Source organism: Anomaloglossus baeobatrachus, chromosome 3, assembly GCF_048569485.1.
Source record: "Anomaloglossus baeobatrachus isolate aAnoBae1 chromosome 3, aAnoBae1.hap1, whole genome shotgun sequence".
Lineage (NCBI taxonomy): Eukaryota > Metazoa > Chordata > Amphibia > Anura > Aromobatidae > Anomaloglossus > Anomaloglossus baeobatrachus.
Window position 1 is genome coordinate 458,377,650 of NC_134355.1, and position 16,155 is coordinate 458,393,804.

At 53.0% G+C, this 16,155-nt stretch overlaps 1 protein-coding gene across 12 annotated transcripts in view; it reads left to right on the forward strand.

Annotated features, from left to right (window-relative positions):
* The window catches only part of OPA1 (OPA1 mitochondrial dynamin like GTPase), a 296,183-nt gene that overhangs the window by 116,516 nt on the left and 163,512 nt on the right, over nt 1-16,155 (forward strand). For all 12 annotated transcript variants that reach the window (XM_075340498.1, XM_075340503.1, XM_075340499.1 and 9 more), the window contains 3 exons: nt 11,142-11,272; nt 11,363-11,435; nt 12,160-12,232. In XM_075340498.1, the coding sequence (XP_075196613.1) occupies nt 11,142-11,272; nt 11,363-11,435; nt 12,160-12,232 (277 nt within the window). The remainder of the gene's footprint in view (nt 1-11,141; nt 11,273-11,362; nt 11,436-12,159; nt 12,233-16,155) is intronic.

Consider the following 16,155-nt stretch of genomic DNA (forward strand, 5'->3'; position numbering starts at 1 on the left):
CCTAGAATCTACCAGCCGCACCTCAATGGCGTCTGCCAATTCGGTAGTTTTGCGCAGAGCATTGTGGTTAAAGGACTGGAAAGCAGATGCTGGTTCCAAAAAATGTTTAACCAGCTTGCCTTTATCTAGAGATAGACTGTTTGGCGAGCCATTGGCTGACATCATTAAACAGTCCAAGGGTAAAGACTCCTCTTTACCCCAGCCCAGAACAACCAAACCTCAGCAGAAAAAATGGCAGCAGAGGTTTCAGTCCTTTCGAGGTTCGGGCAAGACACAATTCTCCTCGTCCAAAGGGACTCAGAGGACGCAAAGAAACTCAGATTCCTGGCGGGCTCATTCACGCCCCAAGAAAGCAAATGGAGGAACCGCTTCCAAAGCGGCTACCTCATGACTTCCAGTCCCCTCCCTCCGCATCTCCGGTCGGGGGCAGGCTCTCCCGCTTTTACGACACTTGGATGTCACAGGTCAAAGACCGGTGGGTGACAGACATTTTGTCGCGCGGGTACAGAATCGAGTTCAGTTCTCATCCTCCAGCTCGGTTCTTCAGAACCTCCCCACATCCAGACCGTGTAGATGTCCTGCGGCAGGCGGTGGACTCCCTAAGAGCGGAAGGAGTAGTGGTTCCTGTACCGTCTCAGGAACAAGGGAGAGGGTTTTACTCCAATCTCTTTGTGGTGCCAAAAAAGGACGGCTCGTTCCGTCCTGTTCTGGACCTAAAACTGCTCAACAAACATGTGCACGCCAGACGGTTCCGGATGGAAACCCTCCGTTCTGTCATTGCCTCAATGTCTCAAGGAGACTTCCTTGCCTCAATAGACATCAAAGATGCTTATCTCCACGTGCCAATTGCTACAGAACATCAACGTTTTCTACGTTTTGTGATAGGAGACGACCATCTTCAGTTCGCAGCTCTGCCATTCGGTCTGGCGACAGCCCCCCGGGTCTTCACCAAGGTCATGGCGGCGGTGGTAGCAGTCCTGCACTCTCAGGGACACTCGGTGATCCCTTACCTAGACGATCTACTTGTCAAGGCACCCTCTCAAGAGGTATGCCAACTCAGTCTACAGGCTACGCTGGAGACTCTCCAGACTTTTGGATGGATCATCAACTTTCCAAAGTCAAATCTGTCACCGACACAGTCACTAACGTATCTTGGCATGGAGTTCCATACTCGAGCAGCGAGAGTGAAGCTTCCGCTAAACAAGCAGCGGTCCCTACAGACAGGGGTGCAATCTCTCCTTCAGGGCCAGTCGCACCCCTTACGGCGCCTCATGCACTTCCTAGGGAAGATGGTGGCAGCCATGGAAGCAGTTCCCTTTGCGCAGTTTCATCTGCGTCCACTTCAATGGGACATTCTCCGCCAATGGGACGGGAAGACGACTTCCCTAGACAGGAAAGTCTCTCTTTCCCAGACGGCCAAGGACTCTCTACAATGGTGGCTCCTTCCCACCTCATTGTCTCAGGGAAGATCCTTCCTGCCCCCATCCTGGGCAGTGGTCACGACAGATGCGAGTCTGTCGGGGTGGGGAGCAGTGTTTCTACACCACAGGGCTCAGGGGACGTGGACTCCGCAAGAGTCCACCCTTCAGATCAATGTTCTGGAAATCAGGGCAGTGTATCTTGCCCTACTAGCCTTCCAGCAGTGGCTGGAAGGAAGGCAGATCCGAATCCAGTCGGACAACTCCACAGCGGTGGCATACATCAACCACCAAGGAGGGACGCGCAGCCGGCAAGCCTTTCAGGAAGTCCGGCGCATTCTGAATTGGGTGGAGGACACAGCATCCACCATCTCCGCGGTTCACATCCCAGGCGTAGAAAACTGGGAAGCAGACTTCCTCAGTCGCCAGGGTATGGACGCAGGGGAATGGTCCCTTCACCCGGACGTGTTTCAGGAAATCTGTCGCCGCTGGGGGGTGCCGGACGTCGACCTAATGGCGTCTCGGCACAACAACAAGGTCCCGGCATTCATGGCGCGGTCGCGCGATCAAAGAGCTCTGGCGGCAGACGCCTTGGTGCAAGATTGGTCGCAGTTCCGCCTCCCATATGTATTCCCGCCTCTGGCACTCTTGCCCAGAGTACTACGCAAGATCAGATCCGATTGCAGCCGCATCATACTCGTCGCCCCAGACTGGCCGAGGAGATCGTGGTATCCGGATCTGTGGCATCTCACGGTCGGCCGACCGTGGTCACTTCCAGACCGTCCAGACCTGCTGTCTCAAGGGCCGTTTTTCCATCAGAATTCTGCGGCCCTGAACCTGACTGTGTGGCCATTGAGTCCTGGATCCTATCGTCAACAGGCTTATCACAGGGAGTGGTAGCCACAATGAGACAAGCTAGGAAGTCAACTTCTGCTAAGATCTACCACAGAACGTGGAAGATTTTCTTAACCTGGTGCTCTGCTCAGGGAGTGTCTCCCTGGCCATTTGCATTGCCCACTTTTCTGTCTTTCCTGCAATCAGGGTTGGAAAAGGGCTTGTCGCTCAGCTCCCTTAAAGGGCAAGTTTCGGCACTATCCGTGTTTTTTCAGAAGCGTCTAGCACGTCTTCCTAAGGTGCGCACGTTCCTGCAGGGGGTCTGTCATATTGTGCCCCCGTACAAGCGGCCGTTGGATCCATGGGATCTGAACAGAGTACTAGTGGCTCTCCAGAAACCGCCTTTCGAGCCTCTCAAAGAAGTTTCTTTTTCTCGCCTGTCACAGAAAGTGGCGTTTCTTGTGGCGATCACATCGCTTCGGCGAGTGTCTGAGCTGGCAGCTCTGTCATCCAAGGCTCCCTTCCTGGTGTTCCACCAGGACAAGGTAGTGCTGCGCCCCATTCCGGAGTTTCTCCCTAAGGTCGTATCCTCGTTTCATCTTAATCAGGATATATCCTTGCCTTCCTTTTATCCTCATCCGGTTCACCGGTATGAAAAGGACTTGCGTTTGCTAGATCTGGTGAGAGCACTCAGGATCTACATTTCCCGCACGGCGCCCATGCGCCGGTCCGATGCACTTTTTGTCCTTGTCGCCGGTCCGCGCAAGGGGTTGCAGGCTTCTAAAGCCACCTTGGCTCGATGGATCAAAGAACCAATTATAGAGGCCTACCGTTCTGCTGGGCTTCCGGTTCCTTCAGGGCTAAAAGCCCACTCAACCAGAGCCGTGGGTGCGTCCTGGGCATTACGGCACCAGGCTTCGGCTCAACAGGTGTGTCAGGCAGCTACCTGGTCGAGTCTGCACACTTTCACCAAGCATTATCAGGTGCATACCTATGCTTCGGCGGATGCCAGCTTAGGTAGAAGAGTCCTGCAGGCGGCAGTGACATCCCCGTAGGGGGGGGGCTGTTTTGCAGCTCTAACATGAGGTATTTCTTTACCCACCCAGGGACAGCTTTTGGACGTCCCAATCGTCTGGGTCTCCCAATAGAGCGCTGAAGAAGAAGGGAATTTTGTTACTTACCGTAAATTCCTTTTCTTCTAGCTCTTATTGGGAGACCCAGCACCCGCCCTGTTGTCCTTCGGGATTGTTTTTGCTGTTTGCGGGTACACATGTTGTTCATGTTGAACGGTTTTTCAGTTCTCCGATGTTACTCGGAGTTAATTTGTTTAAACCAGTTGTTGGCTTCCTCCTTCTTGCTCTGGCACTAAAACTGGAGTACCCGTGATACCACGGGGGGGTATAGCCAGAGGGGGAGGGGCCTTGCACTTTTAATGTAGTGCTTTGTGTGGCCTCCAGAGGGCAGTAGCTATACCCCAATCGTCTGGGTCTCCCAATAAGAGCTAGAAGAAAAGGAATTTACGGTAAGTAACAAAATTCCCTTCTTTTAACCACTCCACTTTTCAGGCCGCTGTGACCAAACCCAGACAAAACGCTTCCCAAAGCGTGGTTCTGATGACTGTTTTCCCTTCCCACCTGAGGTGGTCAAGGAGTGGGCTCAGTCCCCAAACGTAGACCCTCCGGTGTCTAGGCTCTCAGCCCGGACCGTTGTGTCGGTGGCTGATGGCACCTCCCTTAAGGATTCCACTGACCGGCAGATTGACCTTCTGGCCAAATCCGTGTATGAAGCGGCGGGGGCCGCGTTTTCCCCGGCTTTTGCAGCAGTGTGGGTTCTCAAGGCCATCTCTGCTTCTCTAGAGGAGATGCATTCCCTCACCAGGGACTCTATGCCCGGAATGGTTGCCTTAACTTCCCAAGCTTCAGCTTTTTCATCTTATGCCATGTCTGCCATGCTGGAGGCTTCTCACCACACTGCGGTGGCTTCGGCTAATTCCCTCGTTATCCGCAGGGTCTTGTGGCTTCGAGAGTGGAAGGCAGATGCTTCTTCTAAGAAGTACCTTGCTGGGCTCCCTTTTGCTGGGTCCCGGCTGTTCGGTGAACAGCTGGATGAAATTATTAAGGAAGCTACTGGCGGGAAGAGTACTTCCATGCCACAAACCAAAACCAGGAAACCTGCCCAGGGTAGGAATCAGTCGAGGTTTCGTTCCTTTCGTTCCTCCAACTGGTCGTCCTCTAAGCCCTCGGCCTCGTCCGCTAACTCAGCCAAGGACCAGAAATCCAACTGGCGCCCAAAAGCGCGTCCACAGAAGACCGCAGGAGGTGCTGCCACTAAGGCAGCCTCCTCATGACTCTCTGCCCGCTCCGGCGACGTCCTTAGTCGGTGGCAGGCTCTCCCACTTTGGCGACGCTTGGTTTCAACACGTCTCCGATCAGTGGGTGAGAGATATCATCTCCCATGGCTACAGGATAGAATTCTCCTCCAGCCCGCCAAACAGATTTTTTCTATCAACTCCCCCTTGCTCCAAGGCCGCCGCCTTCTCGCAGGCCGTGGCAGCCTTGCAGGCCAACGGAGTAAAGCGGGCTTTACACGCTACGACATCGCTAATGCGGAGTCGTTGGGGTCACGGAATTCGTGACGCACATCCGGCCGCATTAGCGATGCCGTTGCGTGTGACATCGATAAGCGATTTTGCATCGTTGCAAAAACGTGCAAAATCGCTAATCGGCGACACGGGGGTTCATTCTCAAATCTCGTTACTGCAGCAGTAACGAGGTTGTTCCTCGTTCCTGCGGCAGCACACATCGCTGCGTGTGACGCCGCAGGAACGAGGAAGCTCCCCTTACCTGCCTCCCGGCCGCTATGCGGAAGGAAGGAGGTGGGCGGGATGTTACGTCCCGCTCAGCTCCGCCCCTCCGTTGCTATTGGGCGGCGGTTCAGTGACGTTTCAGTGACGTCGCTGTGACGCCGCACGGACCGCCCCCTTAGGAAGGAGGCGGTTCGCCGGTCACAGCGACGTCGCCGGACAGGTAAGTATGTGTGACGGCTGTGGGCGATGTTGTGCGGCACGGGCAGCGATATGCCCGTGTCGCGCAACAGATGGGGGCGGGTACCCACACTAGCGATATCGGGACCGATATCGCAGTGTTTAAAGTAGCCTTTATTGTACCAGTTCCCGCCCGGGAACGGTTTAGAGGTTTTTACTCAAATCTCTTCCTAGTCCCCAAAAAGGACGGTACCTTTCGGCCCATCCTGGATCTCAAGCTTCTCAACAAGCATGATCAGGTGCGGCACTTTCGCATGGAGTCCCTGCGATCAGTCATTGCCTCAATGACCCAAGGGGATTTCCTGGCATCCATCGACATCAGAGATGCTTATCTGCATGTGCCAATTGCAGTTTCCCACCAGCGTTGGCTACGTTTTGCAATAGGGAAAGATCATTTCCAATTCGTGGCTCTCCCCTTCGGGTTAGCCACGGCCCCTCGGGTATTCACCAAGGTCATGGCAGCAATGATTGCGATTCTGCACCTCCAGGGGGTGGCAGTGATTCCTTACCTGGACGACCTTCTAGTCAAGGCTCCATCCAGCGCAGACTGTCAGCGGAGTGTCTCGCTCACTCTCGCCACTCTAGCCCAATTCGGGTGGTTGGTCAATCTGTCCAAATCCACTCTAACTCCCACCCAGAGCCTCACGTACCTAGGGAAGCAGTTCGAGGCTTTGTCGGCACTTGTGAAGTTGCCCTTAGACAAACAGCTGTCCCTCCAGCTAGCGGTGCGCTCTCTCTGCTGAGGCCCCGCCGTTATACCCTCAGGCATCTGATGCAGGTGCTGGGTCAAATGGTGGCGTCCATGGAGGCTGTTCCCTTTGCCCAGTTCCATCTGCGCCCCCTGCAGCTGGACATTCTCCGCTGTTGGGACAAGCGGCCTTCCTCCTTACACAGGTTAGTGGCTCTATCGCCACAGACCAGGAGGTCTCTTCAGTGGTGGCTTCGGCCGCTCTCCCTGTCCCAGGGGCGCTCCTTCCTGGCCCCGTCCTGGGTGATTCTCACCACGGATGCCAGTCTATCCGGCTGGGGAGCGGTATATCTCCACCACAGAGCGCAGGGCACTTGGACTCCGTCTGAATCAGCCCTTTCAATCAATGTGCTGGAAACCAGAGCCGTGTTTCTAGCTCTCCTAGCTTTTCACCACCTGTTGGCGGGCAGGCACATTCGAGTCCAGTCAGACAACGCGACAGCGGTTGCCTACATCAATCACCAAGGCAGGACGCGCAGCCGCCAGGCAATGTTGGAGGTACACCGCATCCTTCAATGGGCGGAGGACTCCAAGTCCACCATATCCGCAGTCCACATCCCAGGCGTGGAAAACTGGGAGGCAGATTATCTCAGCCGTCAAACCGTGGACTGTGGCGAGTGGTGCCTGCACCCGGCAGTGTTTCAGTCAATCTGCCGCAAATGGGGCACTCCGGACGTGGACCTAATGGCATCCTGTCACAACAACAAGGTTCCTGTTTACGTGGCTCGCTCCCGCGATCCCCAGGCATTCGCCGCGGACGCTCTGGTTCAAGACTGGTCCCAGTTTCGTCTGTCCTACGTGTTTCCCCCTCTAGCTCTCTTGCCCAGAGTCCTACGCAAGATCAGAATGGAGGGCCGTCGAGTCATCCTCATTGCACCGGACTGGCCCAGGCGAGCTTGGTATCCGGACCTGCTCCATCTGTCCGTAGAGATGCCGTGCCATCTCCTAGACCGTCCAGACCTGCTCTCGCAAGGTCCGTTTTTCCACCCGAATTCTGCGGCCCTCAAATTGACGGCGTGGCTCTTGAGTCCTGGATTTTGACGGCTTCTGGTATTCCTCCTGAAGTCATCTCCACTATGACTCGGGCCCGTAAGTCTTCTTCCGCTAAGATCTATCACAGGACTTGGAAGATTTTCCTGTCCTGATGTCGCTCTACCGACCATCTCCCTTGGCCATTCTCCTTGCCGACCCTTCTGTCTTTTCTTCAGTCCGGTCTGCAGCTAGGACTGTCCCTCAACTCTCTCAAGGGACAAGTCTCAGCTCTGTCAGTTCTGTTCCAGCAGCGTCTCGCTCGGCTGGCTCAGGTCCGCACCTTCATGCAAGGCGCGTCTCACATCATTCCGCCTTACCGGCGGCCCTTGGATCCCTGGGACCTTAACTTGGTTCTCACGGTTTTGCAGAAACCCCCCTTTGAGCCTCTTAGGGATGTTTCTTTGTCTCTGCTTTCACAGAAGGTGGCCTTTCTGGTAGCCATAACTTCTCTCAGGAGAGTCTCTGATTTGGCTGCGCTCTCCTCGGAGTCACCTTTTTTTAGTTTTTCATCAAGACAAGGTGGTTCTCCGTCCGACTCCGGACTTTCTTCCTAAGGTGGTCTCTCCCTTCCACCTTAACCAGGACATTACCTTGCCGTCCTTCTGTCCGGCTTCTGTTCATCGCTTTGAAAAAGCGCTGCATACTCTAGATCTGGTGCGTGCTCTGCGGATATGTGTGTTTCGCACCGCTGCGATTAGGCGGTGCACCTCTCTTTTTGTGCTAACCACAGGTCGGCGCAAGGGCCTCCCTGCTTCTAAGCCGACCTTAGACGGTTGGATTAGGTCGACCATTTCGGACGCCTACCAGAGTACTCAGGTGCCTCCCCCGCCGGGGATCAAGGCACATTCGACCAGAGCTGTCGGTGCCTCTTGGGCTTTCAGGCACCAGGCTACGGCTCAACAAGTCTGTCGGGCTGCCACTTGGTCTAGCCTGCACACCTTTTCGAAGCACTACCAAGTGCATGCTCATGCTTCGGCAGATGCGAGCTTGGGCAGACGCATCCATCAGGCGGCTGTCGCCCATTTGTGAAGTTAGGTTCTGCCTACTTCTTAGTTTTTCTGTTTATTTCCCACCCAGGGACTGCTTTGGAACGTCCCATGGTCTGGGTCTCCCAAAGAAACGATAAAGAAAAAGAGAATTTTGTTTACTTACCGTAAATTCTTTTTCTTATAGTTCCGTATTGGGAGACCCAGCACCCTCCCTGTTGCCTGTTGGCAAGTTCTTGTTCCGCGTGTTATCACCGGCTGTTGTCGTGGACAGAGTCTCCGGTTGTTCCGGCTCTTGTTCTGTTCTACTTGTGGGTGGCTATTCTCCTTCAGCTTTTGCACTAAACTGACTGGGACTGGCTCACCAGGGGGTGTATAAGCTCAGAGGGAGGAGCTACACTTTTAAGTGTAGTACTTTGTGTGTCCTCCGGAGGCAGAAGCTAAACACCCATGGTCTGGGTCTCCCAATACGGAACTATAAGAAAAAGAATTTACGGTAAGTAAACAAAATTCTCTTTTTTTCAGTTTTAAAGGGGTTGTCCGACATTAGTTTAACAAAAATTGTTGAGTTTATCTGTGCTGTATTGTCATATAAATCACACCTACATTGTTATTTTTTGTTTTCTAACTTTTGTTCTTCTTGAATTATCCCTTTATTCTCTGCAGCACCTTGTTTACATTCAGATCCAGCAAACATGACCACTTCCTGTGCAAAACCTCAGTCAGAGCTGTCACCACCCACCCCAGTGTCCAGCCTCGCCCTCTGCCCGCCCCCTGCACACACATTCCCTGTCGGTATTCTTCCCCAGCACCTGACCTGGTATCACTACTGCATTGCAAATAACAGCCCCACATCGGGCTCTGCACCGCACACGCACACATATGGCTCTGCACCGCACACGTATGGCTCTGTACCGCACACATATAGCTCTGTACTGCACACGCACACATATGGCTCTGTACCGCACACGCACACATATGGCTCTGCACCGCACACACACATATGGCTCTGTACCGCACACGCACACATATGGCTCTGCACCGCACATGCGCATATATGGCTCTGCACCACACACATATGGCTCTGCACCACACACGCACACATATGGCTCTGCACCACACACATATGGCTCTGCACCGCACACGCACACATATGGCTCTGCACCGCACACGCATACATATGGCTCTGCACCGCACACGCACACATATGGCTCTGCACCGCACACGCACACATATGGCTCTGCACCGCACACGCATGGCTCTGCACCGCACACGCACACATATGGCTCTGCACCGCACACGCACACATATGGCTCTGCACCGCACACGCACACATATGGCTCTGCACCGCACACGCACACATATGGCTCTGCACCGCACACGCACACACATGGCTCTGCACCGCACACATATGGCTCTGCACCGCACACATATGGCTCTGCACCGCACACGCATGGCTCTGCACCGCACGCGCGCACACATGGCTCTGTACCGCACACATATGGCTCTGCACCGCACACGCACACATATGGTTCTGCACACGCACACATATGGCTCTGCACACGCACACATATGGCTCTGCACACGCACACATTTGGCTCTGCACACATTTGGCTCTGCACACATTTGGCTCTGCACACATTTGGCTCTGCACACATTTGGCTCTGCACACATTTGGCTCTGCACACATTTGGCTCTGCACACATATGGCTCTGCACACGCACATATGGCTCTGCACACATATGGCTCTGCACACATATGGCTCTGCACACGCACACATATGGCTCTGTGCACCCCCCCCATAGGGAACACGTGTAGGGAGTACATACTCACCCGTCCTCTGTCCCCGCCGCTCCTGCACGTTCGCCAGCTGTCTGTGCTCTGGACATATCAGCACAGTAGTGACGTCACCGCTGTGCTGAAGAGAGCACAGACAGCGGGAGGGACAGTGATGAGAAGCAGCGCTGCGCTGTTTCTCATCAGCACTTTCAAATGTACCGGCATCTGTGATCTGTGATGCCGGTACATTTGAATGTGTGATCCTGGGCAGGGGGCCCGGTGCTGGCGCTGACACCACGGCAGCTGCCGCCAGGCCCCTCCCCCAGGTCACGGACCCCATAGCAGTGACAAGGGAGGTTACTGGAGAGTAAAAGAGGTGCGGGGGAATGTGTGGGAGGGTGCAGGGAAGGGGGCGGGGGCTCATCACACTGTAGACACCCAGCAGGGCGGCAACATGCTGTTCCACATTTGCATGTCAACATGGCCCTGCCCATGTTGACATGAAATGACCGGAAGCAGCAAAATCGCGGCAGGAGCTGTCACATGACCGCTCTGAGCCGGGGGAGAGGGGCTGACAGCAGGGCAGGTAAGTGGTCTCTATCTACTTACCTGCCCCAATGTAGCCCAATAGGGAAATTAAAAAAAAAAAGTCAAAAGAAGCCGGATAACCCCTTTAACTATAATACCAAAATAAGATCAAAATGGAAAAGAAGCAGATTGGAGAAAGAGGAATGTTTTGGGTTTTTTTTACATTTTATTTGTGTTTGAATTGTGTTCACGCATAACTGAATTCACCAGACCAGCAAGCTGCCAAGACTTCTGCTTTTATAGATATGGTTGCTCCTGCTGATGACCGATGTAACAAGAGCGTGTTATTGGCAGCATCTGACTGCTACTTGCACCCATGGAGTACTTAATTTCCAAGACCGTTTGGGAAGTATGCAACCGTTTATGAGCTGCAGCCTTCTATTAAGCGGACATGTGAAGGATGCAGCGCTCACGTGACTTAAACAATGTCACCATATTGCAGGGCGGCACAATGCTTGAAGCGTAAAAGCGAAGTATGGGGGTTTTTTTATTTTTCTTATTTTATAAGGCACTTTATTCCAATGAAAAGGCATTGTCTATTAATTAACATCGTATTATTTCCAAATAATGTGTGCACTGAATGATAGTATCTGTTATATAGGATTACACTAATCTTCTTATTTAGCTTTGATATTTACATGAAAACGCACCTTCTGTTTGTATGTATTGCAAAAATTAAAGTAGAAAAGTGAAATCTTGCCCTGCTTTGTCAGATGGGTCTGTAGATGCTGAGAGGAGTATTGTCACTGACCTTGTAAGTCACATGGATCCACAAGGCAGAAGAACCATTTTTGTTCTGACCAAAGTAGATCTTGCGGAGAAAAACGTGGCCAGCCCCAGCCGAGTAAGTAAAGCTTTGTGTCCTTTAATATACTATGATGTATTACTCTTTCAACTATTTATATTATAGTAATTTTTATTTTGGTCATTAAAGATCCAACAAATAATTGAAGGAAAACTCTTCCCAATGAAAGCTCTTGGATACTTTGCAGTTGTAACTGGGAAAGGTAAGAATAGTCCAACTGCTTCTCTTATGCCTGATCTGAACGAACAGAAGAACTTGAAGATATAAAACCCCTGATCGCCACTCGCTAGTCATCTGGGCAGTGCTGCAATGAGGACTAGTCACTGTCTCCTCGATTTTAGTGTACTGGCTCGGTCTTTGACATCCTGGTTAGCACAGCTAGCGATGACTTCGCATCCATGGCAAGATGTTGGTTTTGGTGGTGTGGGTATGCTAAGCGCAAGGAGACAAACTAATCCTTACTGCACCACTGCCCATATAAATGGTGGAAGCAGTAAGCAGTGGTTTTATAAGTGAGAGGATATATGTACTTTCCTATATGCTATTAATCTGCAAATATAGGATTATTCTGTAGGTTATTAGTGTTGTAAAGGTGCCAACCGCAGTACTAGAAGTGCGGCACATGGGAAAAAAGTGAACTTTATTTTTCCAGAGAGCCGCTGGCTGTCAGTCATGTGGGCTTGTCCGGAGCAATTAGTCATTGCTCACAGCCCTGAGAGCTCCGACTTTAAACACGCCTCCACACTGATTGACTGCCAGTTGCCTCTGTACTGATGCACTACAGAGCTGGTTGTCAAAGAGTTGATCAGATTGGAGATTATATATCTCCAAGGGGTCACACAGCGCTGCTTGCTTGTTGCCATTATTCAGTAATATTTGAGGATGATTTTCATAAATGCACAAATATATTGTGTTATTTCTCATAGGCAACACCAATGAAAGCATTGACTCCATTAAAGACTATGAAGAGGAATTCTTTCAAGGGTCAAGTCTTCTGAAGTGAGTTTTTGTTACAGATAACTGCAGCTGTCAGTTATTTTTTATGCATATCTTCCAGATTCTTTAAGGTACGTGCCCACGATCAGTCTTTGCTGCATTTTGGATGTAGCGTGTTTTCGCTGCATTGTACAGTAAAAACATGGTGGATGGATTTCTAGAAATCCTGTGCACACTATGCTTGTTTTCTTTGTCGCTCCATTGGGAGACCCAGACAATTGGGTGTATAGGCTATGCCTCCGGAGGCCGCACAAAGTATTACACTTAAAAGTGTTAAGCCCCTCCCCTTCTGCCTATACACCCCCCGTGCTCCCACGGGCTCCTCAGTTTTTTGCTTTGTGCGAAGGAGGTCAGACACGCACGCACAGCTCCACAGATTGGTCAGCAGCAGCTGCTGACCATGTCGGATGGAAGAAAAGTGGGCCCATATAGAGCCCCCAGCATGCTCCCTTCTCACCCCACTCTTGTCGGTGGTGTTGTAAGGTTGAGGTATCCATTGCGGGTACGGAGGCTGGAGCCCACATGCTGTTTTCCTTCCCCATCCCCCTCAGGGCTCTGGGTGAAGTGGGATCCTATCGGTCTCCAGGCACTGAGACTGTGCTTCATCCACAACTCCTGTGGAGCCTGCTGGATAGGAGCCGGGTATCGTTCAGGGACATGGCCCTGCTACTTGGAGGTACTCTGTATCCCTGTGGGGACAGCGCACAGCAACACTCCAGCTTTGCTGGGTGTGCTAGTGCACCGGGGACCACGGCGCTGACCGGGTTAATATGTGCCATTACACACTCAGCGTTGCTGAGTGTGTTTATGTATAGGGACTGCCGCACTGACCGCCGCGGCCATAGAAACACTGCGGCGCGGCTGGGACTTGTAGTGCGCCGGGGACTTTCACGCCGGCCACGCTTTTACGGCGGCCGCTTTTTTACTAGAGTCCCCGGCTTTTTGCGGCCTAGTTTCCTTTCCTCCCGCCCACAGCCCTGACAGGCAGGGGAAGGGCGGGACGCTGCACAGAACGAGCAGCACTGAGGGCTGGAGCATGCTTTGCATACTCCACCCCTCCCACTGTGCACAGTGCGGGCACCAGTTCCCGCTCTTTCTGGGTCACGTCCACGGCTCCCTCCTCTCCTCAGGACGCCGGCAGCCATTCCTGTCAGCTCCTCGGACGCTGTAGAGGGGGACAAAGTCTGGGAGACCCAGGCAGGGACTCTGGTGGCCTCACAACCGCTTTAGGCGGGTGGTAAGCAGCACCTGTGGTGCTAGCCCCATTGTGCAGTAGTGTAACATTATATGTTTATGGTATATATGTTTTACACTGTATGGTGCACAGTTGATTTCTGGCTATATACCCTATTGTGTTACTCAGGGAAGATAATAGCATGGCGCCCACGAAAGGCAGGGGTGCCAAAACACAGGCTTATTATGTTGCCTGCGCCGCATGTACGACCTCGCTACCGGCAGGTTCCACTGACCCTCATTGTGTGCACTGTTCGGCCCCTGTGGCACTTACTCAGCCGGAGCCTCTGCTAAGAGGGGCCCAGGGGGAGCCACCTGCTAACACTGTTCAGGTGACGGGGACGGAGTTTGCAAAACTCTCTGAGACTATGGCTAAGATACTAGAAGCCTTGCAGTCCAGGCCGGTATCTCAGCACAGGGACTCTGTTGAATCTTTGTTCCCTGGCCCACCTCAGCTGGACCAACAATGTCCTCCCGGGGTATCTCATGGATCCCAGGCTGAGGGTTCTGACACAGACCCCAGCCCCAGACCGACTAAGCGAGCTCGCTTAGATTTTCCCTCGACATCATCATATTGTGCAGGGTCTCAGAGGGGGGAATCTCTGGTTGATGATGCGGAGACAGCTGATCAGGATTCTGATCCTGAGGCCGCTCTCAATCTTGATACTCCGGACGGGGACGCCATAGTGAACGACCTTATTGCGTCCATCAATCGTATGTTGGATATTTCTCCCTCAGCTCCTCCGGTGGAGGAGTCAGCTTCTCAGCAGGAGAAATTCCGTTTCAGGTTTCCCAAGCGTACACAGAGTATGTTTCTGGACCACTCTGATTTCAGAGAGGCAGTCCAGAATCACCATGCTTGTCCAGATAAGCGTTTTTCTAAGCGCCTTAAGGATACACGTTATCCTTTTCCCCCTGACGTGGTCAAAAGTTGGGCTCAGTGTCCCAAAGTGGATCCTCCAATCTCCAGACTGGCAGCTAGATCCATACTTGCAGTGGAAGATGGGGCTTCACTCAAAGATGCCACTGACAGGCAGATGGAACTCTGGTTGAAATCCATCTATGAAGCTATCGGCGCTTCTTTTGCCCCAGCGTTCGCAGCCGTATGGGCGCTACAAGCTATCTCAGCAGGTCAAGCGCAAATTGACGCAGCCACACGCACGACCGCGCCACAGGTGGCGTCCATAACCACTCAGACGTCGGCATTTGCGTCTTACGCTATTAATGCTGTCCTGGACTCTGCGAGCCGTACGGCGGTTGCAGCCGCCAATTCGGTGGTACTCCGCAGGGCCTTGTGGCTACGGGAATGGAAGGCAGATTCTGTTTCCAAAAAGCGCTTAACCAGTTTGCCAATTTCTGGCGACCGATTGTTTGGCGAGCGTTTGGATGAAATCATCAAACAATCCAAGGGAAAGGATACATCCTTACCCCAGCCCAAACCGAACATACCCCAACAGAGGAAGGGGCAGTCGAGGTTTCGGTCCTTTCGAAGCGCGGGCAGGTCCCAATTCTCCTCGTCCAAAAGGCCTCAGAAAGATCAAAGGAACTCTGACGCATGGCGGTCTAAGTCACGTCCTAAAAAGGCCACCGGAGGTGCCGCTACCAAAGCGGCTTCCTCATGACTTTCGGCCTCCTCACTCCGCATCTTCGGTCGGTGGCAGGCTCTCCCGCTTTTGCGACGCCTGGCTGCCACGGGTAAAAGACCGTTGGGTGAGAGACATTCTGTCTCACGGTTACAAGATAGAGTTCACCTCTCGTCCCCCGACTCGATTCTTCAGGTCATCCCCGCCTCCCGAGCGAGCCGAGGCTCTTCTGCAGGCGCTGGGCACTCTGAAGGCAGAAGGAGTGGTGGTCCCTGTTCCTCTTCAGCAACAGGGCCACGGTTTTTACTCCAACTTGTTTGTGGTCCCAAAGAAGGACGGGTCTTTCCGTCCTGTCCTGGACCTGAAACTTCTCAACAAACACGTAACGACCAGGCGGTTCCGGATGGAATCCCTCCACTCCGTCATCGCCTCAATGTCCCAAGGAGATTTCCTTGCATCGATCGATATCAAAGATGCTTATCTCCACGTACCGATTGCTCCAGAGCACCAGCGCTTCTTGCGCTTCGCCATAGAAAACGAACACCTGCAGTTCGTGGCACTGCCGTTCGGCCTGGCAACAGCCCCACGGGTTTTCACCAAGGTTATGGCTACTGTAGTAGCGGTCCTCCACTCTCAGGGTCACTCGGTGATCCCTTACTTGGACGATCTCCTGATCAAGGCACCCTCTCAAGAGGCATGCCAACACAGCCTCGACGCTACCCTGGAGACTCTCCAGAGTTTCGGGTGGATCATCAATTTTCCAAAGTCAAATCTGACACCGGCCCAATCGCTCACATACCTTGGCATGGAGTTTCATACCCTCTCAGCGATAGTGAAGCTTCCGCTGATCAAGCAGCGGTCACTACAGACAGGGGTACAATCTCTCCTTCAAGGCCAGTCACACCCCTTGAGGCGCCTCATGCACTTCCTGGGGAAGATGGTGGCAGCAATGGAGGCAGTTCCTTTCGCGCAGTTTCACCTGCGTCCTCTTCAATGGGACATCCTACGCAAATGGGACAGGAAGCCGACGTCCCTCGACAGGAACGTCTCCCTCTCTCAGGCGACCAAAGCTTCCCTTCGGTGGTGGCTTCTTCCCACTTCATTATCGAA